General features: G+C 37.8%; 1 protein-coding gene and 1 long non-coding RNA gene across 2 annotated transcripts in view; one reads left to right on the forward strand and one right to left on the reverse strand.

Annotated features, from left to right (window-relative positions):
• Nucleotides 1-27,538, forward strand: f10 (coagulation factor X). The gene is made up of 8 exons (XM_039744638.1): nt 1-135; nt 436-596; nt 7,458-7,482; nt 9,821-9,934; nt 12,399-12,530; nt 16,885-17,123; nt 19,736-19,853; nt 26,658-27,538. Exons 1-8 carry the CDS (start codon nt 75-77, stop codon nt 27,206-27,208), a joined length of 1,401 nt encoding a protein of 466 aa, XP_039600572.1. The 5' UTR covers nt 1-74; the 3' UTR covers nt 27,209-27,538.
• Nucleotides 7,489-27,992, reverse strand: part of LOC120523375 — a 47,448-nt gene continuing 26,944 nt past the window's right edge. The window contains exons 2-4 of the long non-coding RNA XR_005632603.1: nt 18,288-18,413; nt 17,411-17,511; nt 7,489-8,714 (exon numbers count right to left, since the gene is read on the reverse strand). This is a non-coding gene — a long non-coding RNA (uncharacterized LOC120523375). The remainder of the gene's footprint in view (nt 8,715-17,410; nt 17,512-18,287; nt 18,414-27,992) is intronic.

Consider the following 27,992-nt stretch of genomic DNA (forward strand, 5'->3'; position numbering starts at 1 on the left):
TGTCTGCTCTGCACACGTTATTTACCTTCAGGCTGTAAAGGTTGTTTTTTTTTTTTTTCCCCAAAAAATCCAACATGACTCCTGTGTGGCAGATCTGTTTTCTCTTCAATTTCATTCTTTTCACAGATGCAAATGGTATGTGGGGAGACTCTTTTTGGAAATCTCTTTAGTGGGGGAATTTATGATAACACTGTATTGGTTTGATTTTAAGGGAATGAAATCTAAAACATACAGTCAAGGATTTGTTTTTAGCAGTAGCTTCTCTCTGTGCTAACAAACAACAAGTGCTCTCTTTGATACCCTTTGGAGGATTTTTTTAGCCTGCAAATTATGGCTATGTGTTGGGTGTCAATTTCTCGACTTTTGCATCCGTTTTTCTGTTTCTTTGAATGTTCATGTTGGTAGATGTGTTCAACTTGATTTTGTTTGGCTTAGTCTTCCTGACACAGAGCAGTGCAAACCAGATCCTTCAGCGGCTGAAGCGGGCCAACAGTCCCTTTGAAGAGCTGCGGAAAGGAAACTTGGAAAGGGAATGCTATGAAGAGAAGTGCTCAAAGGAAGAAGCCAGGGAGGTGTTTGAAGACATTGACAAGACGGTAAGCTGCTTTGTTTGCACTTATCATTTTGTGTACTAGTCTCATCAAAAGTCAAAGTGATTATCTTCTACAAAAGCTATTATAGTAGTTCAGTGCAGCAATGCATTTAATCCTTGATGTGCCCAGTTAACAAATAATTTTTGGTGTAAGCAATAAAATAAGAAACAATACACAGAAATACCTAAATGTGTGCATTCCTATGTAAAAAATGCAACACTTTTTTGTCGGATTTGTAAGGATATCCTCTTGCCGTCCATTTTCCATGTCTGCTTTATTTGTCATCAGGTTACAAGGCAAAGCAGGAACAAGCTGGACAATGTCATGACAGTCCCATTACACAAACACGTACACCCATGTTAGGCCACGAGAAGAATGAATGAAAACCCACATAGATAAACCTGGGGCTCAGGAAGTGTGATAAAGCTGGGCTTTCCTTTTAACGAAACCTTTAATTAAAAATCAGACCCCAATGTATATCGCGTTTAAATTCTGCTCCCTGTGTTAATCAAGGCTTATATTTTTGGAAAGAATTCATCCATTCATCCATCCATTATCCAACCTGCTATATGCTAACTACAGGGTCACGGGGATCTACTGGAGCCAATCCCAGCCAACACAGGGAACAAGGCAGGAAACAAACCCCGGGCAGGGCGCCAGCCCACCACAGGGCGCACACACCAAGCACACACCAAGCATACACTAAGGACAGTTTAGAGGACAGAATTCCTCCCTTCTTAAATTGAAGTGCAACTTACAGTATTTCTTTAACAAAGAAAGTCCAATTTTTGCTCTTTAGATGTATAACAAATTAGCTCTGATGATGCAAACATTTCTTATTGCTTAAAATGCGTAGTGTTGTTATGCTAACATACTGCAACGGGTTGGCACCATGCCCCTCACACATAGTGTCACTCTAAATCTTCAACCAGACGCTCGCCAGTCCAGACACAGAGCAAAAAATGTCACTCTAATTCACTGTGGGGTGGAGACATCACAGCACTGCTCAATGCAGTCAATTCAATCCCTAATGGGTTCCATTTCCATTTGTTGTTGAAACCAACAATTTCTACCTCAAACTGGTGACATTTTTGTGGTCCAGCCTGTGTCGACATGCAGGAAAGACATTTGTTTGTGAAGGCTTATTGCTCTGTGCTACTTTCTTAAACCCTTGCTTTATTTGTTTGGATTTTTGTACAACACTCAGTTTCTTTGCAAAATCAAGTATCGACTATATTACAGTATGGGAGATTGCTTTTGACTCTCAGGATTTTTTTCTAAACATGTTATATTTTTTGGGCAAGTTTTGAACACAGAATTACATTTTCTAGTTATTTTCATTTAATTTGTGTTAGAGTAATGTGGATTTTTATTAAGGGTATAATAATGGAGTTTCTGTTTTTTTGTGGGCGCCGGCATTTTGCGGCTTTGTTGCTGCAAAGCAGCTCTTTTGTTACTGGGGGTGCAGCCCTAGAATTCATGCAACATGACGTTACAAACTTTACACTTTATAAGCCAAGGCTGCATGTTAGATGACATGTAAGATTGTTGATACCTTCCCTAAACCTTTTGCAAGTGCTCTCGGTACAAGAGTTCTGGTTTTGAAGTTTAGTTTTTGACTACACATTTTGCTTTATGATTTTTGGCTAAGACACTAGGGTTATTGATCTCACAGTTTTAACCCTGACTTACGTTTAACTCACTTTCACCTTCCCTTTGCACTGCCTTGTAGCATGTCTTATCTCACCTTCTGGCAGAACAGGTGAAGTGCAAGCCCATAGTGACAGTACTCAATGATACTTCAGTTTAGGGCAAGGGCGTGACCAAGAGTATAATTTGTTAGTGGAAGTCAAGAGATCAAAGCAACAAACTCTGAAACATAAACCTAAGCTTTTCTTAGCATGGCTTTTCCAGTGATTTTCATTCATAGCCTTCATTAATTCATTAAATTCATTAAAGCATAATTTTTGCAAGTCAGTGGCAGTTGCCGTCCATTAAGGTAGTCGTGCAATGTGTCATACCCAGCCACTCACTTCAACTAGTCTGTGATTTGCTCTGATTAAACCAATCAGGATTGATTTATGTCGTACAGGCAGTCTCTGTGTGCATGAGAGCAGACAACCAATGAATGCTCATCCAGAAGTACAATTTATAGAATGCAGCAACAAGGAATAAAGAATGCTGGTGTTTTGGACCTTACAAGATGAGAAGCTCATCTGCATAATGTGTTGTGTTTTACATTAGAATGGTAAAAAGATAAAAAGGGAAGAAATTGCCACTGAACTCGCTATAGCTGTTAACCCTTTGTACAGTGACGACTCTGTTGGGCAGCACGTTATTGGCTGTGAGAAAAAGGAGCGAGTACGACTGTACTAGAAGGTCAGCATGCAGTCAGTAAAACAGATGTTCTCAGCAATATTAAGTCATTTAAACAGACATAGTCTGGAGAGAAGATCAACTACTGCAGTCGGCAAGTCTGACATAACAGATGACTAAAAATCTTATAATGCGATATCAGTGTAATTTGTAGTTAAAAAAACCAAGGGAAAAATGAGACAAACCACGAAGAGAAAAATGAACCAGAACCAAAAATGTCCAGAAACAAAGACAATTAAATGACCTTAGGAAATTAACTTTATATCCTGTGACCACAATATAACTTCATTTGTGACTTCTGATAAAGCAAACGCATAGGAATTAGTAAACAAAACGATGCATAGTGGCAAGTCACAAGCAAAACAATATGGAGCAATTAAACCTATAAACATGCTAAAGCAACAATAATTTGAAACACTATAATTGGGAATGGCAAAAGTGACCTCAAAACTATATGCTATACAATTCCAAGGAAAAAAATAAAAGAATAACAATGAGAAATGACCAGTCAGAGTGGCACGGTGGCGGCTTGGGTAGTGCTGCTGCCTTGCAGTTAGGAGACCTGGGCTCGCTTCCTGGATCCTCCCTGCGTAGAGTTTGCATGTTCTCCCTGTGTCTGCACGGGTTTCCACTGGGCACTTTGGTTTCCTTCCACAGTCCAAAGACATGCAGGTTAGACGCATTGGTGATTCTAAATTGTCTCTAGTGTGTGCTTGGTGTGTGGGCTGGTGCCCTGCCTGGGGTTTGTTTTCTGACTTGCGCCCTGTGTTGGCTGGGATTGGCTCCAGCAGACCCCCGTGACCCTGTAGTTAGGATATAGTGGGTTGGATAAAGGAAGGACGGAAGGAAATAACCAGTCATGACATTAATGAAAGCAAATTTGCTATTTTGGTAAACCTACAAATACCCATTGGGAGAATGTTTGATTTTATCACAGTATAGGTGATACCTTCTTTACAGGTTTTGCTTGAAATAGTAAAATGCATAGAACTAGAGTACTGGTCTCATTCTTTTTAAAGATCTATTTTGATTTATTGTGGCCAGACGAAACGAGGAACACCCAGGAAGTTAGGGGTCTAAAGTTTAATAATGGCAAAGGATTGAATAAAGAACGTTTTAGTAGGACTAGTCAAAGGGGTTATTGCTACACAGACCAAAGTTCATCAGTACGATCAGTGAAGCATGAAAAACCAAAATGGCAAATAAAAAAGTCAAATAAACAAGTGCAAGAGTTCCTAACCCTACGTAAATAGCCACTTGTCACCAGCAAGGAATTTGCTCCACATTCTCTCTCCTTTCCCAGCCTCACGTCCTCCCTGAGGCATCAGCAGTGGGAATCGATCCCAGGCCTCTGGATCAGAAAACACTGTCTTAGACCCCTGAATCATAAAGGAGAACGACCCCCAGGGCTACTGCAAACAGTGACATCCTGCATGCCAACAAATTCTTTCAGCCTGCCAAGGCACTAATTTTGCAAGCTGCCTTTTGATTTTGTTTGAACCCAAAATGGGGCATCTATCATTTGAACTGATAGAAACTGACACCTCAATACCATGTAAGTGCTAGCAATGTGGATAGAGAAACTGGCAACCCATTACAACATAACAACAAATGTTAATAAAACCAGACATGTCTAAGGCTAAATAATGATATCCATAGAGGCAGACAAGTGTTGTAACTTCATTATACACCGACAGAGCTTTACTTTGGCTCCTACTGTGAAGGGCTAACCCACTGGGCTAATCCTAATATCAATATGCTCACCCGGCCTCAAAAGTACACTTAAATCCTGAACAGCCCACCAAGATGTCTACCTGCTAAGCTGAAACAAGATCTCCTAAGAACCTGTAGCCGCTCTTGTTTTTCTTCTTCTTTTTTAGAATAGGGTGGTGACACTACTGAACAAGTCAATGCAACAGAATTATTCCTTACTTCTTGCTTTATAACATGTTCATTCTAAACATCTTATTAATATATCCTACTTACATCTGGCATGAGAGGGGTGCACATTAGCATATACTGTAAGAGTAAGTAAGCTGTAACATCTGACCCATCTAGTTATGCTTTCCATACATGCGGTTTTCTAAATTCCACAAAAACGTATCTTAATTTACTAACTCTAAAGAACTAGTCGCATTAGAAACTGCAATGGTAATGTTTCTAAACCAGCCCCTGAAGGACTCAAATTGTAAATCCTGTTCCTCGTAGTCTTTTGCTTTAGCCTGAGAAGCTACTTGTGCTTATTACAATGGGGACAACTGATTACTTTGGTGATGGGCCACCTAACATCTGCTGACACTCTAAGGTCTGCGCTTCAGAGCCTGACAGGTCCTTTCTGTTCTAGGATTTGAACCTGCAACCTCAGACTCACATTCATTGGCACAGAGTGTGAAATTTTAATGTCAATCCAACTGAGGCCCCCATCCATTTTGTTTAAAAATGCAGACATTATTCACCATTTTTGCCTTTCATCCACACTATCCTAGCGTTTTCAATTCCTGAAAAAGTCTCTCTGTGGTGTGGACAGACTCCAATCGCGTTCTGATTTGTTTGTGCTTATTACAATGGCCTTCCCTTATTCAATCCTTTTTCTTAAAATGTCTCATTCCATCACTAGTCACCTCTCATGAAAGAAAACCATATTCCAGCATAGCCGACGTAGAGGCATTGTATTCATGGTGCTTGTTGTGCTGCTTATCTGTATACAATATAATACAATTTATTTTTGTATAGCCAAAAATCACACAAGGAATGCCACAATGGGCTTTAACAGGCCCTGTTTTTTGAATGCATCTTATTTTGTACAGTATGAATGCTGCAAAATGTTTAAAATAATTTACCGGTTGATACAGTTTTGTGACAAATCCTGTGGCTAATTAAATTACTAACCCTTCAAGGGTTTTTCCACCAATATGTGCAAGCTCAGTATAGGCAAATGTCTACGTTATTTGTGTTTGTGACTGAGATAAGAACTGGCATCACTAACCACTATCCTGCTTCCTACATGAGTAAGTCTTAATAAATGTATCTAACAATTTGCAAATCACAGAGTAGGAAGTAAAAAAAACTCCATGATCTATGTGATCTATGTGATCGAAATCTAATTGGAATGTCTTAGATTTCTTTGATGGCAGCAATGTGTTTATAACCTATGGTGACATAATACTATATTGTGTTGGAATGTAATAATACACACAAATGTTTATAGAGTATATACCAAATCAAAGTACTTCACACCTGCTAAATTAGCCAAAGTTTTGGTCAATTTTGTTATTACTCACCTGAGATGGCGCAAGCTCCTTGATTTTGTGATCCCATCTAGTCTAGGATAGTAGAGTAGGCTGCCAAGATGCCGGGGATTGTGCAACAGAACAACAGTTGTTCCATTCTTCAAAGAACATCAAGCTATAGGAAAGAAGATTCAGCAGCTCCTCGCATACCAAAAGAAATTTAAAGAAAAGAAAGCATATTTGCAGATGGTTCAAGACACTTCTGCCACCTCAGCTTCTTTTACTTTTTCTGTGCTGGAGACACTGCGTTGTAAGCCAGGAAGTTATTATTTTAAACTGTTCTGAATAGCAAAGCAGGTCAACCGCAGTAGTGCTAGGAGTGGAAAACCAGTTGCAGTTCATCTGCACGTTTCCAAGCCTGATCAGCTCAGCTCTCCAAACAGCTCTGCTGACCATCAAGATATATGCATTATTAGTGACTTTATTTTCCATAACCTGAACGTTTTGACTTTTAATGGCAAGACATTAGTATTTTCTTTCACTGGTACCAGTGGTAAGGACATCGCAAGGAAGGCCTCATCACTTTTTGAGACACATCACATCAGAGACATTAGGACTGTGGATCTGCACACAGACATGAATGACATCCAAGTTTGGATTTTGGGTCACTTGTCTCTTGCTAAAATCTTCATATCTGGACCACTGCTGATGATGAGAAGATACAACATGGTTTAAACAAATGGCTGAGATCCTTCTGCATGGGACACAATGGATTGGGCAGAAAAATTAAACTAAATGAGAGTAGCTTCATCTTTGCGGTACACCTATAAGTACACCCTTACATGCTTGGTTAACTGTCTGGGTTTAAATGCGTTAATATTTGTACTATTCAAAAGTAGATTTGAATTAGTTTCCTTCCACTGGAAAAATTGTTCCTGCCTAGTGCCTGATGCTAATGTCAGGACTCAGGTGTCCAGCCACATTGTACAGGATAAAGAAACTGATAGATGGATGGATGGATGGTTATCTCTTAGCAGCAGATTGCTACCATTTTGCATAACATGAATCATTATAAGTAGTAATCTATTTATTATTGCCAGTGTGTTATATAATAAAATCCCACCTTTGTATGGGCCCTGTGATGGACTGGTGTCCAATCCAGGGTTTGTTCCTGCCTTTCACACTGTGCTAGCTGAGATAGACTCCTGCAGACCCTTGCAACCCTGATTAACCTGATTTCTTTTCTTTCCCCACATAGAATGAGTTCTGGAATAAATATGTGGGTAAGTAATGGAATCTGTGAATTTTTTATGTCATAATGTAACTGTTAAATGCATATTTTTTAGTATGCATCTTGTTCTAGGGAGGGTGAGAATATGTCACGTGTCTGATCCAGAACCGTGTAACTTAGAATACAAAAATGTGAAGATTAGACAGAAAACAGCTCTTAAAGGAAATGATGAACAAATCATAACTGATGGCAATGTATTTAATATTGTCAAGTCACATTCTCCTTGTTGATTTTATTTCCAAATGCAGCACTATAATAATCATTGAATTTCTTTTAACTAAAAAATAACTTGTATGAGAATGAAAGTGAATTCTCATATCTGAACATGTCATTAATTTTCTTGGAATATTTTTTCTCACAGTTGAACAGCAATACGACTTACTACTAAGAGTTTTACTTGTTACAGAAGTATGCTCTTCATAAGCCCTGATGCTGTGACTACACTCTACTATGTGTTGTTTTGGCTATTTTATATTTAACCAATTGGCTATTTACAGGTTTTACTGTTGTCTTCTTTGGAAGGGCGATATGTACACAATAGTTAACTCATCTGAGAATAATGCAGTTGATTATGCTCCAGTCAACAAATGGCTTGAAAAAAACAAACTTAGAAATTTGCAACAGCTATAGTCACCTATTCTAAAGTCATGTTATTTTTTTTTGTATTCTTGTTTTTTTGCCTGTAGTTTACACTACAGCCCAGTCAGTCTGGTGTTACTACTAGCAGATATGAAAAACCCACCCATCCATTGTATTTGGCTGATTATATTAGAACTGCCCTGAAAAGTGAGATTTCAGCCTCTGCCAGGTTAAACTAATTCTATGAATACAAGTCCAGCAGAAGTACAATTTTTCCTCAGGTTGCAGTATATAATCTTCAATCAGTCTTATTACCACCAAGTATGTAAATTCATACAGACTATGGTCGAGTAAAGGACTGCAAGTTCTACGAGGAAATGTTGGTGTGTGATCCTGGCCTTCCACATTTAATCAAACTAAACAAAATGAACAAAAATGGACACTATGGGCACAAAATGGAATAAAAAAGATCCAAAACTAAGAGAGAAGTCTCCAGGCTTTGTAATTCCCAGAATGTCAGTCACCAGTTAGGAGTTTTGTCCTGCAGTGTGTTCTTTTCAGAATGGACTGCCTCCTTCTGGTGATTTATAGGTAGGGATCCAGAAGGGGCGTAATCCGTTGCCCTTACTGGGTGTCTTCTCTGTACTGTGGAAGAAATGGAAGAGGACCAAGTTAGCGCCAGTGCCCCTTCTTGACCCAGGGTGGTAAACATACCTCAGATGAGCCCGGAGAGTGATCCACAGCATGCATTACAAGACATACAAAGGTAAAATATTATTACTAAAGGTGCATATTCTAGGGTTTGACTAACCATCCCTTTAAAAAATATAATTCCAGCAAAAATATCATGCTTCCATAACCCAGTCTTATTTCACAGAATTGTTTGGATTCTTTACATATTGCGATTGCACAATTTTGCTTGCAAAACAAGAAATGAATTTTGTATCACAATTCCCTTTATTCTAAAAAAAAAAGATAGTTAAACTCAGTTTGTTTCATAATAGTTTCAAGCTGCTGGATAAGAAAGCCCATTATACATGAGTAATAGAGATCAGCGAAAAAGAATAGCAGTGAGACTCAGTGTTTTGCCTCACAAAAAAATGGCAAAATAAAGTGTGTTTTGCTTTCAGCAAAATTGTGTGCCACTCACAAGAAGAAAGGTGTTTAGTTATCGCCTGGAAGTGTTGTCATGCATTCATTAAACATGTGTTTGCCTATCATTTAGTGTTTCATTAAAGAATTCTACTCACCAGAAGTGTGCCTATCCTCCACTAGGATAAGGTAGTTAAGGTAGTGGAACAGTAGGAGTCTGGTAATTGTGACTTTCCATATACTGAATTTTCATGTGAAGAAAACACAGTCAAGTACATGATTGTGGCTTCATTGGTTGAAAATTGGCAAAATGTCACATTTGTGGTGACATGAACAAGAGGCATAAATAAGGTTGATTTTACCAATGTGGTACGGATTATCTGCCTTACACAGCTGCAGAAAGGAACATGGATGAACATAAAAGTGTGAACAAGGTGAGGTGATATTGCTTTTTTTGCAGTATATCCTCCCAAAAAACCTTCAAAAACTTAAAAAACTCTTTAGTGAGTTTCACATTCCGCAATTGCAAAATTACCTGCAAAAAGTATTGTTAGTGTCAGTTTCGCAAAACTGTATGCAAAATGGAAACTTGCTTGTTTCGTCACTCACTAACGACTATCTATGACTGCCAAATAATTATTTATTTTATGTGTCTATAGATGGAGACCAATGTGAAAAGAAGCCTTGCCAAAACAATGCTCCTTGTAAGGACGGTATAGGGGAGTACACCTGTCTCTGCAGTGAAGGTTTTCAGGGGAAAAACTGTGAAGTGGGTAGGTATCTCGATCGGACTGACATTCAAATGCCAAAGCATTGTTCAAGTTCTTTTTCTTATTTTTGGGTTTACTACATTGATGTTTGCAACATATGGAAGACCAGTCAGTGGTTTCCAAGTTCAGTCCTGGGGTATCTCTGTGTATTCAAATCAGTTTCACAATTAGTGTACTGCTTTTACTTTAAACATCCTAAAAGTAAAACAACATTTACATATCCTTTGTCACTTTTTTAATTCACCCCTTTCGAAGAGTCTGCTTTCTTAATTTTTATCCAAATGCTAAAGGAGAGCAATTACTCCAGTGCCATATTCACTCACCTGTGCATTTGTAAGAAACATTTCTCATTGAATGGACAAGTGAAAATGGCAGTGAAGTAATTGATCCCCCTTAGCATTCAATGTTGTTTGCACCCATGTCTGCACTGCTCCTTGCTAAACATAATCATTTGGATACAATTAAGGGAGAAAACTACAGAAAAGGGTAAAGTAAAACACAGTTGGCCAAAGAAATGTAAGCTCTTCAAGCGTATAGCAAAGTATCCAAATATCAATAAAGTTTGTAACAAATATTTGCAGCTGGATAACTAAAGAATCGGGTCTAGAAAAAGTAAGAATGATGCACTGACTGGAAAATTAGGGTTAGGTATGTCTAGCCTTGGAAATTTAGGGACGTGTGAGATTGAGGTTAGGGTTAGGGTTATGGTACTCTGAATTTGAAAGCCATTCCTGTAGACTTTTGTACATTGTAAAAAGAGAAGATTTTAGAAAAATGAAATCATGTTGAAGACAATGCTAGAAATACCAGAAACCTGCAAACAATTTACCTTGGGACCAAGGAACTCACAATTTTATATACTTCAATGAACACAATCAGAAGAAATGTTTTTCATTTCTTTTTCGTCTTAGAAGTAATACATCTATAACCTTGTATTTGAATAAGTGGGTGCTAACACACAATGAACAAATAATACATGTGAACACATTTTTATCTTGTTTTATTAATAAAAACAAAGCTGGATGATAGTAATTCTCATGAAATACATGTCTGTATTCAGAAATAGTTAAGAAAAATCTGAATGAGATATTGGGAGAGCTTAGCTATTAGCTAAATAAATAGGCTTGATAGACTGAATGGTCTTCTCTCATTTGTCAAATTTCTTATGTTCTTATAGTCTCAGCATTTTGGGGTGGGAGCACTTCTGTGTGCTTTCCTAACTAAAATTCAAAACCTTATCAAAAATTATGCTTTTATAAAACAAATACACAGGAAGGATAATTTAAAAAAAAACATAAATGTGTCAAACAAATAAAACATATTACAAATCCTAGTTCCCTATTTGACCTCCCTATATAGATCAGAGTCTGTTGTTTTTGATGTAGAGTGGAAGATCTGCTTACACAGAGACCAAAACCACAGTACCAGAGGCATACAACACTTTTCTGGTCATCTTCAGCTCTCTTTTTACCTTCTGGCCAGACTACTACATTTATGCCAGATGAATCTTTCCCCATACACTCCTTGACTAAAGGACCAGTGGTACACTAGCAGAGGGGCAATTCTTAACCATACACTTGGATAGTTTCGTGGTGCATCCTCAAAATCACTTCTAGGCTCAGCAGTGCGTTTTGAAAGTCCAGGGGCCAATTACCAAGCATCCGCATTCCTGAATCTATGTGTACTTGCCCTCCATAGCATGAAGCAGTATGCCACCCATTCCACATAAATGCCTCTATTCATCTGAGAGAACAGTTCTGGTCTTGTGCCAACTCCTCTGTATAAGCTTAAGGGGCTCTCCAGCCACAAGAGTGAGTTACTCTTTTACCAAACACAACTTATAGTGCCCATGTCTTCTTTTGTCTCCACCCTCTGCCCATCTGTCCAAGGCACCTATTTACCAGATCAGTAATGTGCCACAGTTCACAGAAAACTACAAGTAGATGGTTTCACTAAAGGCTTTTCTGCTATAAAGTTCCTCATCATTAATAAATAATAATAATAATAATAATAATTAATAATTCATTGCATTTATATAGTGCTTTTCTCACTACTCAAATCATTCAGCAATTGCAGGTTAAGGGCCTTGCTCAAGGGCCCAACAGAGCAGAGTCCCTAATTGGCATTTACGGGATTTGAAATGGCAACCTTCAGATTGCCAGTGCAGATCTCTAGCCTCAGAGTAGATTTAGCTTTTTTCAATGATACCGAGTCCATTATTCTTTAACAAAATACTTACATTTTTTGGTATTATTCTTATATTATAAAGTTACTGTCATTAACACAATATTGTGTAGTGAAAACAAAAAAGATGTTCATTTGATCTAGGGTGTATTAACGTCAGAAATTGTCACAGGTCACATTGATACAGCACCACAGCGGTTTTCAGATATCGTAATGTAAAGGTAGTTGTTCAAAGTGTTCCTTAAGACCACGATATAATAAAAGATAAATTTTCTTCCTTTAGAAATACCAAAGCTGTGCCAAAATGACAACGGCAACTGTGATCATTTCTGCAAGGTGGTTCAGGAGACTGTCAGATGTATGTGTGCAGATGGCTATTACCTTGACGATGATGGAAAATCCTGCATTGCTAAAGGTGAGTGTGATAGCTAGTCATGTAAGATTTCTACCTCACAATTTTAGAAATGAGCAAGGACAAACACCAGCTATGATATAAAGTACTAAATGTCCTGTTCTCGTTAGTGGTCTTGTCCCCAGATCCATTCTTTTTTTCCCGTCTTGTCTCATCCCTGTTCTCTTTGCCGATTTTTGTCAGTTGTTTTCACTATTTTGAATATAGTCCAGAACTAAATGAGAAAGACCCTGCAATTGGTCTATGCCTCTCAGATGTTACACCTGAAATGGAGACAATGTCACATTACGTTTTTCCTAGTCATGGGGTATGCTAGATTAACCAACCATAGTTGCTGATGTCATTGCCAGACATATTTAAATGACTGAAAATCAGTGTCCATGTCACATTTAGTGACTGAGTGCCCACCTGCTAACACAGTTGTGCCTGCCCCTTTACCTGATACAGGCTCTTTCCCTTTAGGAAATCTGTTCACCACCAAGAGACGGTATAGAACCCCAAACCCTAGACACAGTTACCTTCCACCGTGGTTCTAATAACACACTAAGCACAATTCTCCTCAGTTCCCCTGTCTTTTCTCCTCCTCTACACTTACTACAATAAATGTGATAACAGATTCTTGATACTACAGTATTTTCTTAAGAGGTAAGGATATTTCCTGTTTGTTTTGTCTGGTTACAACTGGCCTTATGGGTGGACTTTTGACATTTTCTCAGGATGCACCCCCAATTTGGACAAAAAGTTACATTCTACTGTACCGTGGCTTGTACCAAACAATGCTCTGGATAAAACTCTGCAGAAAGTTTGATAGAGCAGCAGAACAGGCATGTATGCCAGTGAAATCATCAGATTTGAGTATGCATATCCTGTGATTCACAATGTCTGTAAGCACTGGTGGGACATGCATACTTAAATCACATTACTTTTCATTTCATGTGTATTCAGATCTAATTATATTATTGCACTCAAATGATATGATGTTTTTCTTTACCTGTGCCTACTTTTTGCCTATATAATTCAGTGTTCTTATTTTCCATAACCTACACAGTGAGATTCCCAGTGAGCGGAAGTGGGGTGTATTTGTGAAGCATGCACATAAAAGTTTCATTGTTGTTCACATAACATTAACAATCACAGTGCCAATGAACACGCATTTTCTGTAACATGTCATGTGCACGTATGATTAAAAAAAAGAGAAAATGAAACAATAGAATCAAACAACGATAAAACACTTTGACACACCCCAAACCAATCGTTGATTGCTGTATGATCATGTGTAACTTTTTGATTATTGTCAAATTGTCTACACAGCAGAGACAGCAATTCACATCTGGTAATTAACATTAAATAATGGCAATTGTAACAGCGCTTGGAGACGACTTTATAAAATGAAACAATGCCCCTGGGTCCGAAAGCTTGTCATGGAGGAAGACAAGCAGTGAGGTGAAGCACACAGAGGAATCTTTCAAAAATGTTTTGCTCTTATTTCCATGCCAAAATTACATGGACATGCTGTATATTCAATAAGATTTGAGGCTTTTCTTTTCACGTTTGCACCTAATAATAAAATGCAAGAACAGGCTAGGTATTTTCTTTAATTTATAGAAAACATTTCAACACAATTTCATGCATAAATTTTATACCATGATTGTGAAGAAATAACTTTGGGACTTCAGAAATACTGAAATATCCTAACATTTAAAATTGGTATCTGTAAAGGGTAGAATACCTCTGTGAATGTCTAGATCCTAATCTTCATGATTATTGTTATCATTCCTCAAGTCTCTATGACATACTTATTAATTCAACCAATAGAATCATTAAGTGTTGACAGATGTTTACGTATGTGACTCTTAAGAACTAATAAATGAAAAAAAGTATTTGGATTTTAAACCACAGTGTTCATACCTTAATTCCTATATCTTATGACAAAGTACGGAGACATCTAAGGAAGCTACACACAGCAAAAGCTGCCGGACCAGATGAAGTCAGTCCTCAAGTTCTAAAGGCCTGTGCGGACCAACTTTGTGGTATTCTCTGTCATCTTTTCAGTCTTTTTCCCAAGGTTCTAGAAAGTCCTGCTGCTGTGGAAAACATCCTGCAGTGCTGTTATTCCAAAGAAGGCAGGCGCCTCTGGACCTAATGACTATAGTCCAGTAGCACCTATGCCTCACACCATGAAGACCTTTGAAAGGTCCTAGACTATATGAGACCTCTTGCGGTAGACCACCTGAACCCACTGCACTTTCCCTGTCAGATAAGGATTGAAATAAATGATGCAATTATATATCTCCTCCACAAAGATTAGTCTCACTTGGACAAAGGTGGCAGTCCTGTGAAGTTTATGTTTTTTGATTTCTCCAGTGCCTTTGATACCATCCAGCCATCCCTGTTAAGGGGTAAGCTCAGAGATATGCAGGTGGATGTGCCTGTGGTGCCCTAGATAATAGACTGTCAGGCAGACCACAGTTTGTGAGACTCAAGGACTAATGAGGATGTGAGCAACACTAGAGCACCACAATGAAAGTCCTGTCTCCTTTTTACTTTGCGCTGTACACCTTAGACTATAAATACAACACCAGATCATGTAATTTGCAGAAATTTTCAGGTGATTCTGCATGAATGAGGTGGATTAGTAAAGGGGACGAAACAGAGTATAAGAGTCAGATAGAGAACTTTGTTTCTTGGTGCAGAAAAAAATGTCTGCAACTTAACATCAGCAAAACCAAAGAACTTGGCTTGACTTTCACCATCCAAAGAGTTTCTGTGTCTGGTCACTGTTCAGGGAGTGGATGTAGATGTAGTGCACTCCTATAAGTACTTGGGGGGTCCACATTAATGGCATGTTGGACTGGTCTTGGAACACAGAGGAACTATATAAGAAAGAGCAGAGCAGGCTCTTTTTCCTTGGGAAATGTGGGAATGTGGGAAGTGGCATCCTTCACATCTTCTGTAACACTGTGATGACCAGTGTGATTTTCGACATTGTTGTGTGCTGGGATGGTAACACTTCAGGAGAGGCCCATTGAATCAGCAAGCTAATTAAAAGGGCAAGGCAGTGGTCATAGCAAAGGAGAGAATTAAAATAAAACTGAATGCCATTATGAACAATGCTGCACATCTTCTCTCTGACATGCTAGCACTGAGTACTTTTAGGCAATTATTCAGCAGAAGTGTGTTAAGAAACACTACAGGGGCTCCTTTATACCAACAGCAATATGTCTACATAATGCCTCACTGTGACTGTGACTGCCAAGTGAGAAATTTTCTTTTTTTATGAATTTTTTGTTATTTTGGTGGTTCATACTGTAGTTTGTGTGTATATATATATATATATATATTTTTTATATTTTTTTTTAAGTACATATGTATGTATGTATTTATTTAAAGAGCATCTGTAAAAGCTAAATTTCCACCTGAGGACAAATAAAGTTCTATCTATCTATCTATCTGTCCCATAACCCTGGTATATATCTACTTGTATTCCAGTTACAGAAATAAATACAAATAATTTTAAACGTGCTCTGTAAACGTAAAGCTCCTTAGAATGGTGTTTAGTATAGAAAATTCTAGATAATTACTATACCACTTCTCCATTCCAAGGGCCAGACTAACCAGATGCCACTCCTGGTGTAAAGCAGGAGCCAGTGGTGTTAAACTAACGCATTCATCCACAAATCTATATTCACTCATAGCAGGACTGTTAAGGGACATCAATGAACCAGGCATTGTGAAGTGAAAAATTGAAAAATATATATATATATATATATATATATATATATATATATATAATATTTAAAGTTTCAAAGCTAAATCTAATTTCATTTTATGCATTAAAACACACATCAACTTGAACAATATTTAGTTATAAGGTTAAGTAATGAAATTATAAATAATGACAGTATACAGTATGCTGCCAGGTGAAAGATTTTCAATCGCTGGTATTTACTAGTCATCTCAGGGTATCTTTGAATTAGCACAATTTTATAAGAAAGGTAGCAGTTCTTATCAAACTGGAGCATTCACTTGGTTGTAAACTACAATGTGAAAACACAGTGAGGACTAGGAAAAGTGTACAATTATGAACATTTTTGCTTGGAAAGATTTGTGTGAACTCCATTTTGGGAGGTCGAGCATCCTGACCTCAACACAAATCTGTGTTGGTTAACATGACTTTGAACAAGGAACAGCTGAAAAGGTTGTGAAATGTCCATTGAGTGAGATACAGGGAATAGTTTGAACTGGGGGAAGAGAGAAACCTGAGTTACTGCAAATCTCATGGGGTTCTTTTTTTCTTCACTTTGTTTTTCCATGTTACTTTTATATCAATTAATACCCATTTTGCTTTCAAAAACAGAGGCATTTTCATGTGGAAGAATAAGAGCTCCCATTACACGATCCACGATAGATGAACAAATTGTTCCAGTTACAGAGATGATGATGAGTGACTCAAGCTACAATGTAACAATGAGCAATGTCAGCACAAGCAATACACGTAATGGCACCGTAAATGAAGCCTTTATTGAAGCAGTAGAAGATGATGGTAACAGGATTGTTGGTGGTACAGATTGTAAACCGGGACAATGCCCATGGCAGGTAGGCTGTTGTCAATCAAATGTTTGGTCCATCAAGAATATGTAATATACAGGGGGTCCTCGGGTTACGACACAGTTCTGTTCCTACAACAGTGATGTAACCCGAATTTTGGTGGAAGTCGAAACACACCCTATCCTAAGTCACTTACCTATCCTAACACATTTGCAAAATCATAATCTAGAGCATAAAAACACAACTAAGCCACAGAAAAAGGAAAAGGACATAAATATACTGTACTGTACACTGTACTGTAGGAACAGAAAAAATGAGTGAAAAAAAATCCTTACCTTTATTCCTTCTCATGTCTCAATTTTTTAAAGTTTTTTATGGGAGTGAGCATTGTAAACTCGAAACGTTGTATGTCGAGACATTGTAACTCGAGGACCCCCTGTAAAAAGAATCATGAAAAAATGACAATGGCATCATCTGCTGCCAAACAGTAAAATGTAAATATACAAAATAGCAACTCCTGCACAAGAAAAAATAGAAGTGGAATTGGTTCAAAATATAAAATCAAAATGAAACATTGACACATAATTTTGACAAGAAAATTAGAGTTCTTGGACTAAAAAATACAAGAAAGGAGATTTAATTAGATAATCATAATAACTCTCTGCAAGGCACTCAAAACATAGCGTTTCTGTGACTAGAGCACTGGCAGTTAAGTCATTCACATAATGTATGTGGTTGGAAACCTGCAGCAATTTTTGTTCCTTTTGTAATGAAACAGCACAGAAAAATAAAAAAAATGGAATGAGACCTCTAAAACACTTACCAAAAAAACAGGGCAGAGCCTGCCTAGGATAGGCCTCACCCTAGGCAGCCTGACCTGCAACTCTACACACTGGCTTTGGGTTTGATCAGGATCTAAATATGGGAAACTGACTTTTAAATTTTAATTTGCTTAAATATCTCAAAATATACCAAAATGCCTCTCAACAGTAAAAAAACCTTTAGCTTGTGGAGCAAGTCTACAAAGAATCTTTCTAAAATAAAAATACATTTATATAAGTAAAAGAAGAATAAAAAATGGCAAAAAGTAAAAATAATGGAAAAGTACTTGCCTAAAAAGGCAATCCAATCAAAGTACCAATAAGAAATTTTAAGTTGAAACTGCAAAACAGAAGGAAGAAAGACTCCAGAATCTGAAAAATCAATACTTACAAAAGAGCAAAACTCTCCAAACTTCAGTGAACCACTGAAGGATCCACACAGAGTTACAGAATATGCAGGGTGAGGGAGGTCCTTTAGAAGTGACATCATGGTAACCCCGCCCCTTGGGGTGTCACCCTAAAGACATAAAAAGCATAAGAGAAAAACACAAAATGCGTAGGAACTAAAGGGTGAACAAACCGAAAAATATTAACAAAAACACATAATTACAAGAAACATATGAAAATAATAATTTAAAATAAACAAAGAAGGTACAAAATGGGAAGACACCCCAGTTGAAACATGACAGCTGCGCATCACAGTGCTGTGTTTTTGAGTTGTAAAGCTTCAGTACAACTAATAATTAACTATGATTAATGGATACTCTAAAGCTTTAAGTAAGTTGATATAAGTCGATAATACCAAAGTCAAATACAGAAGAGTTAGTTTTCAACTTAAAATAACAATATGAGCAAACTATAAAAATACATAGCTTTTAAATTTGACAACAAATTATGAATACTTAATGGTGGAAAAAAGATAAAATCTTTAATGAGGCAAAGCTGGCACATGTCATGATCTAGATGGCTGAATAAAAACAATATAGCTTTTTTAGCTGCTGGATCAGCTGGTAACCACATTGTGGTCTGACTGGCAAACATGGAGGCTGTCAGTTTCTGTTAAATTTGAAATTTGGCAGCTGTACATACAAGTCAGGTCTATGATGATCTGTGGGTTTGGCTGTCTAAACAAAAACAAGACAGCAGCCCATCACTGGACAGGCGACTACACAGAAGCTAAAATGTGAATAGCACCAAAATACATACCAAATCAAACCACAATGCAAGAGAAAGAAACCAAATACCAAAAATATTGGAAATGGAGCAAACACCTGCTTAAAAACTCCAAAATTCTAAAAGTGCAGTTCAGAAAGCGTCTCTCAGGGTTTGGCTTTAGTAACATCTTCAAAAGGAATAGACCTGAAAGTTTTGTTCACCAAAAACAATGATACCTGACACACATTATTGCTTTCTGTGCCACGTCCAGAGATGCCATTTGAAAGTAAGGTATTTGCGTTATGTAAGTCTAGCTTAATGTTTTGGTATGTTATACCTTCATACATTTAATCTGTTTATTTTTAAGTGATACAGAAATTCAAGAATTGCTGAACACACTTATTAGGAGATCTGGGTTCGTTTTTGTTGTGTAGAGTTTAAATATCATCCCTACTTCCTTGAAAATTGATTAAATATACTCTGCTGGATGAAATAAAACCAACTGACTAGATTTAAAAATCATTGTAAGCAATAGTGTAACCTTTGATGTCATTCCTCTAGGGTTAGTGCCTGCCTTGTGTCAATGCCGTCTTTACTTCTAAAAGCAAAAATGGAAGAAGAGCTAGTGAAACCAGTTGTGTTCTTTTAAAGAAGTGGAAAACAATTTTTTCTCTTTTGTACTAGGCTCTCTTAGTTAATGAAGAAAATTTAGGATTCTGTGGTGGAACAATCTTAAGTGAAACTATTGTGTTGACCGCTGCTCACTGCATGAATCAATCAAGATCATTTATAGTTGTTGTTGGTAAGTATATCTTATTTGATCAGTCTGTTTGTATCTTATATAGAGGCCTTATCATATATCTGTCTATTAAAATGTAACATTATTTTTTTTACCATTACATCATGTTTTTTATTGTTTGTATGACTATGACCATGTTTGTTACGAAAGGGTTAATTTTTAAGTTTTTATACATTTTTCTTTAGCAAAGCTGAGTACTAGATTTAGGTGCTTTTCAAGCCCCAGATTATAAATCTTTCATTATTTTTTTAATTTAAAATTTACCTTTGTTGTTGTAAATTATTTTGTACCATTTTCATTGCCATCTTGGTTATTTACAATCATTGCTTTTTTGTCTTCCCGTCGTTAGGGTAGCTCCAGTGTTGTTAGGGGTGTGCCCTCAGAATCTGTTGACCCGCACTATCGATGCGATGGGTTTAAAGTTGAGATATTTACCAAAACCAGTTGACTGATTCCAAAAGCCCTTCTTGATGCACAATTTTGTGATTAGTTGTTCTGTGTGCTTTGTATTTTTTTATTTGGTTTTGACTCTTGCTTGTGATTTTTTTACTTTGATTTTTCCCTTTCATTTTGGCTTTGACACTTTTTCTGTAGATTGTACAGCTTTGACACTTTTCTGACCATGTCTTTGCTTCTTCTCCTTGTTTTGTTGCAAAGAAAACCTCAGACACGTTTAGCTGTTTAGCAGTACAATGTTGTGTCTAATGCTAAACAGGTTGACATCGCGTTTTGCTTACAAACTGACAAACAGCTTGTTAGGAACTAAAGCACCTTAGTCCCAAAATCTTTCAAAACTGCTCACCAGGGGCCTCATGTATAAACGGTTCGTATGTACAGAAATGTTGCGTAAGAACATTTCCATGTTCAAATCGCAATGTATAAAACCTAAACTTGGCGTAAAGCCACACACATTTCCACGATACCTCATACCCTGTCCTAGGAAAGTTCTGCTCTTGGTTTTGCAGACTGGCGGCACCCAGCGTCAAAGTAGTGCTACTGTTCCTGTGTGGTTACCCTTTCTTTCTTAGATCCACATTCCTAACGAGGCTTTAGTGTAATGCATCTGATTGTAATTAACCTGTAACAATATAATGGTCCAGGGAATAGCCATAGTATTCCAAATACCATAACTGATTTGGCGTTGTTACTCTCACTGCACCTTCTTCTTTTTCTTCTTTCAGCTGCTCCCTTTAAGGGTTGCCACAGCGGATCATCTTTTTCCATATTCCTCTCACTGCACCACTCAGAGTATTTATATCACTGTATCTGAGTGGGGAATCACAGCAGCAGCTGATCGGAAAGAGAATTATCGGTATACAGCAACAACACACGCTGCCTCAGCCACGGCAAAACATTTCAAAGCCTTACCTGTACGGACCTCGCGGTTCAGAAACAGTTTCATCCGAAGAACTCTAAACGCACTTAATCAATTGCTCCTTGTAGAACTGTTTGTACTTATAAGTACAATCACCCCACTGTAAACTGCACTACAGTTATAATATTGCACAACCTGCGCCACTTTATAAAGCGTGTATTTACATATGATGACGATATAATTTTTAAGATGAAATGCAGCAAAATATGTTGATTATATTATACAGATTAAACTTTAACTTAATTTAAATAATCTGTATTGTTAATAATTAAACATGTGAGGACACAGTGCCGCATCGCTAGCAGGTTCACGTATTGCTGTATATTTGCTGAGGCTGGCGCAACACTGGAAGGATAGATGGATAGAATAATTAAACACATAATATGAAGATATTTCAATGTTCCATAAAAGTTTTGAAGAATCGGCGTTCTAAGCTTACAGATGGCTTAACGTCTATTACAGAGCTGATTGTGAGGTGATTGGGTATTTGGGGAAAGAAAAGTAAGGACAGGAATTGGAGGTTAGTACGTTTGAAAGAGACAGTACTGCTACAATAAATTATTTCATCGAAGGTCGCGCACGGCGCAGTAGCATCTTGTGTGAGACATAAACAATCACTGTGCCATCATGTTCCCATGTTTAATAGCACGCTTTTATTTCAATCATCATGAAAATTATATCACGCATACATCTCAGTATTTTAATTATTCAGAGAGCTATAATATCACTAATGTAATGGATTCTGTGTCCTGTCGGAGAAAGAGAAAGAACAGAAGCACATAGTGATTCATACACATAGAGCACATACTGTAGAAGATCAAATACAAAACAAAGCATTTAACATGCTACTTTATTTACGATGGGATTTGAGAAACTAGTACATTAAACGATTTTAAGATGAAGTTTATGATGTTCGACTTAATGACAAAATAAACTACGTGATTAAAGTGGAAATTTTGAGATTAAAGTTGACATTTCGTGTTTTTTTCCCACTGTGTGCCTATTTTTTTTTCTCTGTACCCTAATAAGCTATGTCACTCGATCAACTTCCTTTTGTTGATTATGCCACTGCTTAAATCAACAAATAGTATGTTTTTCCTTTGCCTCCACTTGGTATTCGCTGAAATTCTTATATTTTCCCATGCTTTTCCCATTGTGGTTTCACAGAAGGCTGAGCTTATGGGCTATTTATATTGATTTCCATATTCAAAGAGGCGTAATTCTGGGAGGAATTGGGGCAGGACAGCAGGTGCGTGCACATGCGTTACTTTTCACGCTGACCGGGATTTATGTAGTGGAAGAACGTGGAAGTTGGAGTACGCACAGATTCCTGCATCCGGATTTTTCTGTGTGTAAGCACATTTCGGCTTTTGTGCTTATGTCATGTTATAGTGCAAATTCCACGCACGGTGTTATGCATGAGGCCCCAGAGGAGGATATAACCATTAAAACTCTCCTCTTGTAATGGGGAAAACACAGAATCTATATAAAATAAAAAGATTTATTCTTTAAAACACTGCTCCGTAACACAAAAAGCTCTGTACAGCACAAAAGGCAAAAAAGATTGGCTGAAAAGGCAAGGCAATCAAAAACGAACAAGTCCAAATCACAGATCCAAAGTGAAGTCAAAAAACAGAGCACAGGTTCAAACAATCCAGGAAATCACAGAAGTACAAGAAAATCACAAAAATCACAAGGACTCGCCATTCAAATGAATCGCCAGGAACTGTGGGAAACTGTTGCCTTTATAGGGCCGAGGGTAGTCCCTGGTGTTGATAGGGCAGGTGGTCCATCTTCTTGGGGAACCACCCACAAAACATAAGACACATAACAAAGGCTTGGAGACAAAATCACTATCAAGGTATAATGTAAATAATAAACAAAAATAACATTAACATAATTAAATAACTGAACAATGAACAAAAAGCACATGAAACAAGGATTTGCACCCCAGCTAGGGGAGGAACTGAAGCTGAAAATGAACACCATTGTTCTGATTTCCTTTGACTCAGACCTTATTGATGACTTTGATTTGCCAAATTCCTCTTTCATACTTCATTTCTAGGTCACTAATTAAGTAATATTAATTAAGCAACATTACAGAGTTACTGTAATAGTAGCTTTGCAGTTGTTGTTATATGGTAGGATAAGGAGGTGCTCTGAGTAGAATTGCTTCTCTGAATCGACAGGAGCTAGCTGAGGTGGTTTGAGTATGCTGAAGATGCTTCCTGGGCAACTTTAATAGGTTTACTTACAAACTGCCCTGGCAGAAGACTCAGTGGCAGGCGTAGACCTAGACAGTGATGAATGGATTAGCTGGCCCTGTATCGCATCAGAATTTCCCAGATACACTTAAAGATTTTTGCAAAAGATTAGATGACATAATTCATCATCCTCTATCATGAATCTCAGCAGAACAAATTGAATGTTATGATGTTGGCGGTGACATGGGTTCAGTCCCCATCATGGTTACTGCCTATACAAAAGCTTTTATATTTTTTACAAAATATGTACATTACGTAAATACAGGGAAAATTCCATTACAACGAACTCCCAGGGACCTAAAAAATATTTAATTGTAATGAAAATTTTGTTGTAATGAGATTCTCTATTCCTTACTATAGTACATTCTTTAACTTGCGCCCAGGCGTTTGCAATCATTTCAATAGCTTCTTTTGCATTAATTTTAATCTCTTCCTGCCTACAAGTTATGCTGACGAGAATTGTTCTCAGTATTTCCTTGTGATAATATGCTTTCAGGGTGCAAATGATGCCCAAATCCAATGACTGAAGCACTCCTCTGCAATTGGGTGGGAGGAATTCAACGTAAACATTATCTAAATGTGGAAGCATGTTGTGGGCAGCACAGTTATCAATCAGGAGCCAAATCATCCTTTTCTTCATCATATTGTGAGGTTTCTGAACTCTTTTGAGACACTCCTCCCCCACCCCACTCCCCACCCAATGGGAACGACACGCTGAAGTGCGTTCCGAAGCGCGATTGCAGTGTCTGTGGAAGATTGTTTGTCCGTTGCTGAGGCAGGGCAAAAACAGGCTCTTAGCGCTGCAAAATGATTACAAATCTAGAACAAAGAACTACATATTTTTGCACTCTTATCTATTTCAGTAGCATTTCCTTCATTAGAAGATGTTAAAATGTCATTTAATGTTTTGTCTGTACTGTGACTCATGCAAACACCTGACTGAAAGATCTTAAGTAAATTGTAATTAATGGTGACCCCTTTTTTAGGTATTTTAAAAAGAAATTAATGTTGGCGTTCTACTCAACTCCTCAGATCTTTCAAAATAGGAGTGAGATCAAGTGTAAATACCCAATGAATTTAACTCCAAGTCTTGTAAAGATACGTCTCCCTCAGATCTAACACAAATTAAAGATTGGTGTTGAATGAAAAGTCTTTCGTTATTCTACAAGAAACTGGATATCAAAGACATCAGTTCCGTATCTAGTAAGAGGGGAGGGGTCTATTGCACTATTAAAATTAAAGGGAGCAACCACGTTCATCCTTATGATTACTAGTCTGGAATTGAATCAGGAGGACTAGGTGTGACGATGTGGGTTCTGGCTCCACGCTCCCTTTGATGTTTGGGAACCCTTGAACCCAACACCGTCGATAATGTAACCGAGTGAGCTAGTCAATGGAGGCAAATAATTCCAGCAAGGGGAAGGTAAAAAGTGCAAAACAGTGCTTTTATTAAAAACCAACAAAACCAGTGTTCCATAAATAGTGCAGGTCTTCACAGTTCATTAAATAAATAATCCATAAAAAGAACACGTAGAGGTTAAAAATCAATAAAAAAAAACAATCCTTTAAAACGTGAGGTTAAATCTTCTTATGGAAGCAGTCTTTAAAACAATAACAAATCCGTGCCTATTTTCTGTATGCCTCACCTGCTTATCCCGTATGGGCTTAGCAGCAGGCAAGACGCTCTCTGCAGCTGCCCTCCTACAACACACCCGAGACTGGAGACCTCCCGATCCCTGGCTTCGGTCTGGCACTCATCCCAGTCCCCGAGACTTGATTACCCCAATAGCCAGGACGCTCACATTGGGGACTCCACCACCAAGCCTCCCGACTTCCGCTGCCTTTCCACGGCCTTCTGCGGCTCGTCGCTTTCCTCTAGGCACTCCCGCTACCTGCTCACGCAGCGGGAGCAACATCAACTCAAACGTCTAGGTGTTGGCCTAACACCCAGCTTCCATACAGCTGCCCACGAGCGCCGATCGCTACCACCAGACGCACACACCGCCTGTCCGTCTCTCTTGCACCGTATGCTTCCTCGCTCCCTGTAACCTCCGTCCTCTTTCCTCATCTCCATTTTTTTACCGCGAACGTTTCTTTCTCACCCCACAACCGACTCGCGCTTCTTTTTAAAACGTGAGGGGCCATTATAGCTGTAGCATTAGCCACGGGAGCAATCACGAAAGTGGGCAGTTCCTCACCTGTGCACACGGTGAGAAACGCCCACATCGACGACGCCCCGCTGCTCGCATAACAACGCCTCGGTGCGGTGATTATTTAATTAAAATGAATGGCCTTTTCTCAACGAGCTGTGGACCCATAACACCACACTAGGATTCAAGAGATTCCTTAAACATTTTAAAGATTCTATGATAATTTGATGCAATGGTGTTCTGTAGTGGGGAATAAATATCAATATCGAGATATTGAAAGGAAATATCTAGTAGTACAAGAGAAGGGAGAACACCTTGGTCAGCACTGGGTTTAAGGAGAGAAGATACTGATATATTTTTAAATGAACCAAATAAGCTAAGCACATGTGAAAGATCAGAGGGTGAATTTCCAATAAAACAGCAAAATATCATCAGCATAAAGACAAATTTTATGTTGTGTGTCATCGGTTGTAAATGGGATAATTAAATCTTAACAATGAAGGATGATAGCTAAAGGTTCAACAGAAAGTTTAAAAATTAACAGAGAAATTGGAAAACCCTGCATAGCAACTTTGAATATCTGAAAGGGACAAAATATATCAAAATTTTTGAGTCTTACAGCTGTGTTTGAAGAGTATAAAGTTTTAACCATATTAACGTAGAGGTCAACAAAACCCATCGTGGTTATAACCTGCCAGAGGAAATTTCATTTCTTTTGATCGAAAACCTTCAGTGCGTTGAATGACAGAATCACTGCCAGTTGAGATAAAGTAGAAACTACATCAAAAATAAGCAGGAGATGTTCAATATTGTACACTGTTTGATGAGATCAAATACACACTGGACTGCTTGGCATGGATTAACTTAAAAATTTGTGCCAAATATACTAGATTATAACATCTATAGTGAAGGTATAAATTAAAAATCAAACAGTAAAATCATTAATGCAAAGAGTAAAATAAAATAATGTTTTGATAATGCCATTGTTAACATATGCAATTTACTGATTTTTTTCCAGGGGAACATGACACCTCAAAGGATGAAGGCAGAGAATCAAAACACCGTGTGGAAAGAGTCATTGCACACAATAAGTACGTTCCACAAACCTATGATAATGACATAGCATTGCTAAAACTGAAAGACAAGATCACATTTAATAAGTATGTCATACCAGCATGCCTTCCTGATAAAGAGTTCAGTGAGAAAGTACTAATGAAGGAAGGATATGGTCAGATCAGTGGATTTGGGCGTATCCACGAGAGAGGAAGACAATCCACTGTCCTTCAGCAACTTTCTGTTCCATATGTGGACAGGCAGGTCTGCATGGAGTCAAGTCAGTTCAAAATCACCGTTAACATGTTCTGCTCTGGTTACGAGGAAGAGGGCAAAGATGCCTGTCAAGGGGATAGTGGAGGTCCCCATGTCACAAGATATAAGAATACATGGTTTGTGACAGGAGTCATTAGCTGGGGAGAAGGCTGTGCTAGGCAAGGGAAATATGGTGTTTACACTCAGATTTCCAGGTATATCGGCTGGATCAAAAAAGCTATGAAAGTTCTAAATTCATAAATACCAGTCGATATCACTCAGCTCATGAAGAATCAGATGAAAAGAAAGTGTATGTTTTATCACAAATAGGGGCTTTGTGCATGAGTTGACAAGTTAATCAGTTAGGAATTGAACAAAATCAGACAGAGTTTTAATTTTGTTTTTATTTCCTTAAAACATATATGTACTTATATTAAGAAATACAGATATTAAAAATAAATTACCCTAAAAGTGAAGAAGGTTCTGATAAAGACCATATACATGTAGATGTTTTAAGAAATGAGCATCTTATGTTACACATTTACCTCACATTGTTTTGAGATTGCCTGCAATAAAATCTACTAAATTGTGGTCATTTTGTCTTTTAATTTAGTTGCAACTTGCAAGTCTATTCCACTTTAGAAAACAATTTATGGAAAAAGACATGTGCAACAACAACAGGTTGCACAAGAAGTGTCCATGAAAATGTAGGCACGTTACCTATTTTCTTTACAAAGAGAAAAATTCAGTGTCTTTATATATGGTATAATTTTAATCCTTATTTTCAAGCTCTTTCTTTTTACATATATTTTATACTAGCAAAATACCCGCGCTTCGCAGCGGAGAAGTAGTGTGTTAAAGAAGTTATGTAAAAGAAAAGGAAACATTTAAAAAATAATGTAACATGATTGTCAATGTAATTGTTTTGTCATTGTTAGGAGTGTTGCTGTCATCAAGGATTTGATTATCATTATTTCTTTCAATCAGGTTCGTATTTGGAGGACGTGTTGTGTTCAAGTTACATTCCGTGTTTGTCAACCGTTGT

The sequence above is a fragment of the Polypterus senegalus genome, chromosome 2 (assembly GCF_016835505.1).
Source record: "Polypterus senegalus isolate Bchr_013 chromosome 2, ASM1683550v1, whole genome shotgun sequence".
NCBI lineage: Eukaryota > Metazoa > Chordata > Cladistia > Polypteriformes > Polypteridae > Polypterus > Polypterus senegalus.

Bases quoted from the DNA above. Each gene is read 5' to 3' on its own strand.
- f10 (XM_039744638.1), top strand. From the start codon at position 75: ATGACTCCTGTGTGGCAGATCTGTTTTCTCTTCAATTTCATTCTTTTC. The intron at 9,935-12,398 runs GTAGGTATCTCG...TTCTTCCTTTAG, and splicing joins GGGGAAAAACTGTGAAGTGG to AAATACCAAAGCTGTGCCAA. The intron at 17,124-19,735 runs GTAGGCTGTTGT...CTTTTGTACTAG, and splicing joins CGGGACAATGCCCATGGCAG to GCTCTCTTAGTTAATGAAGA.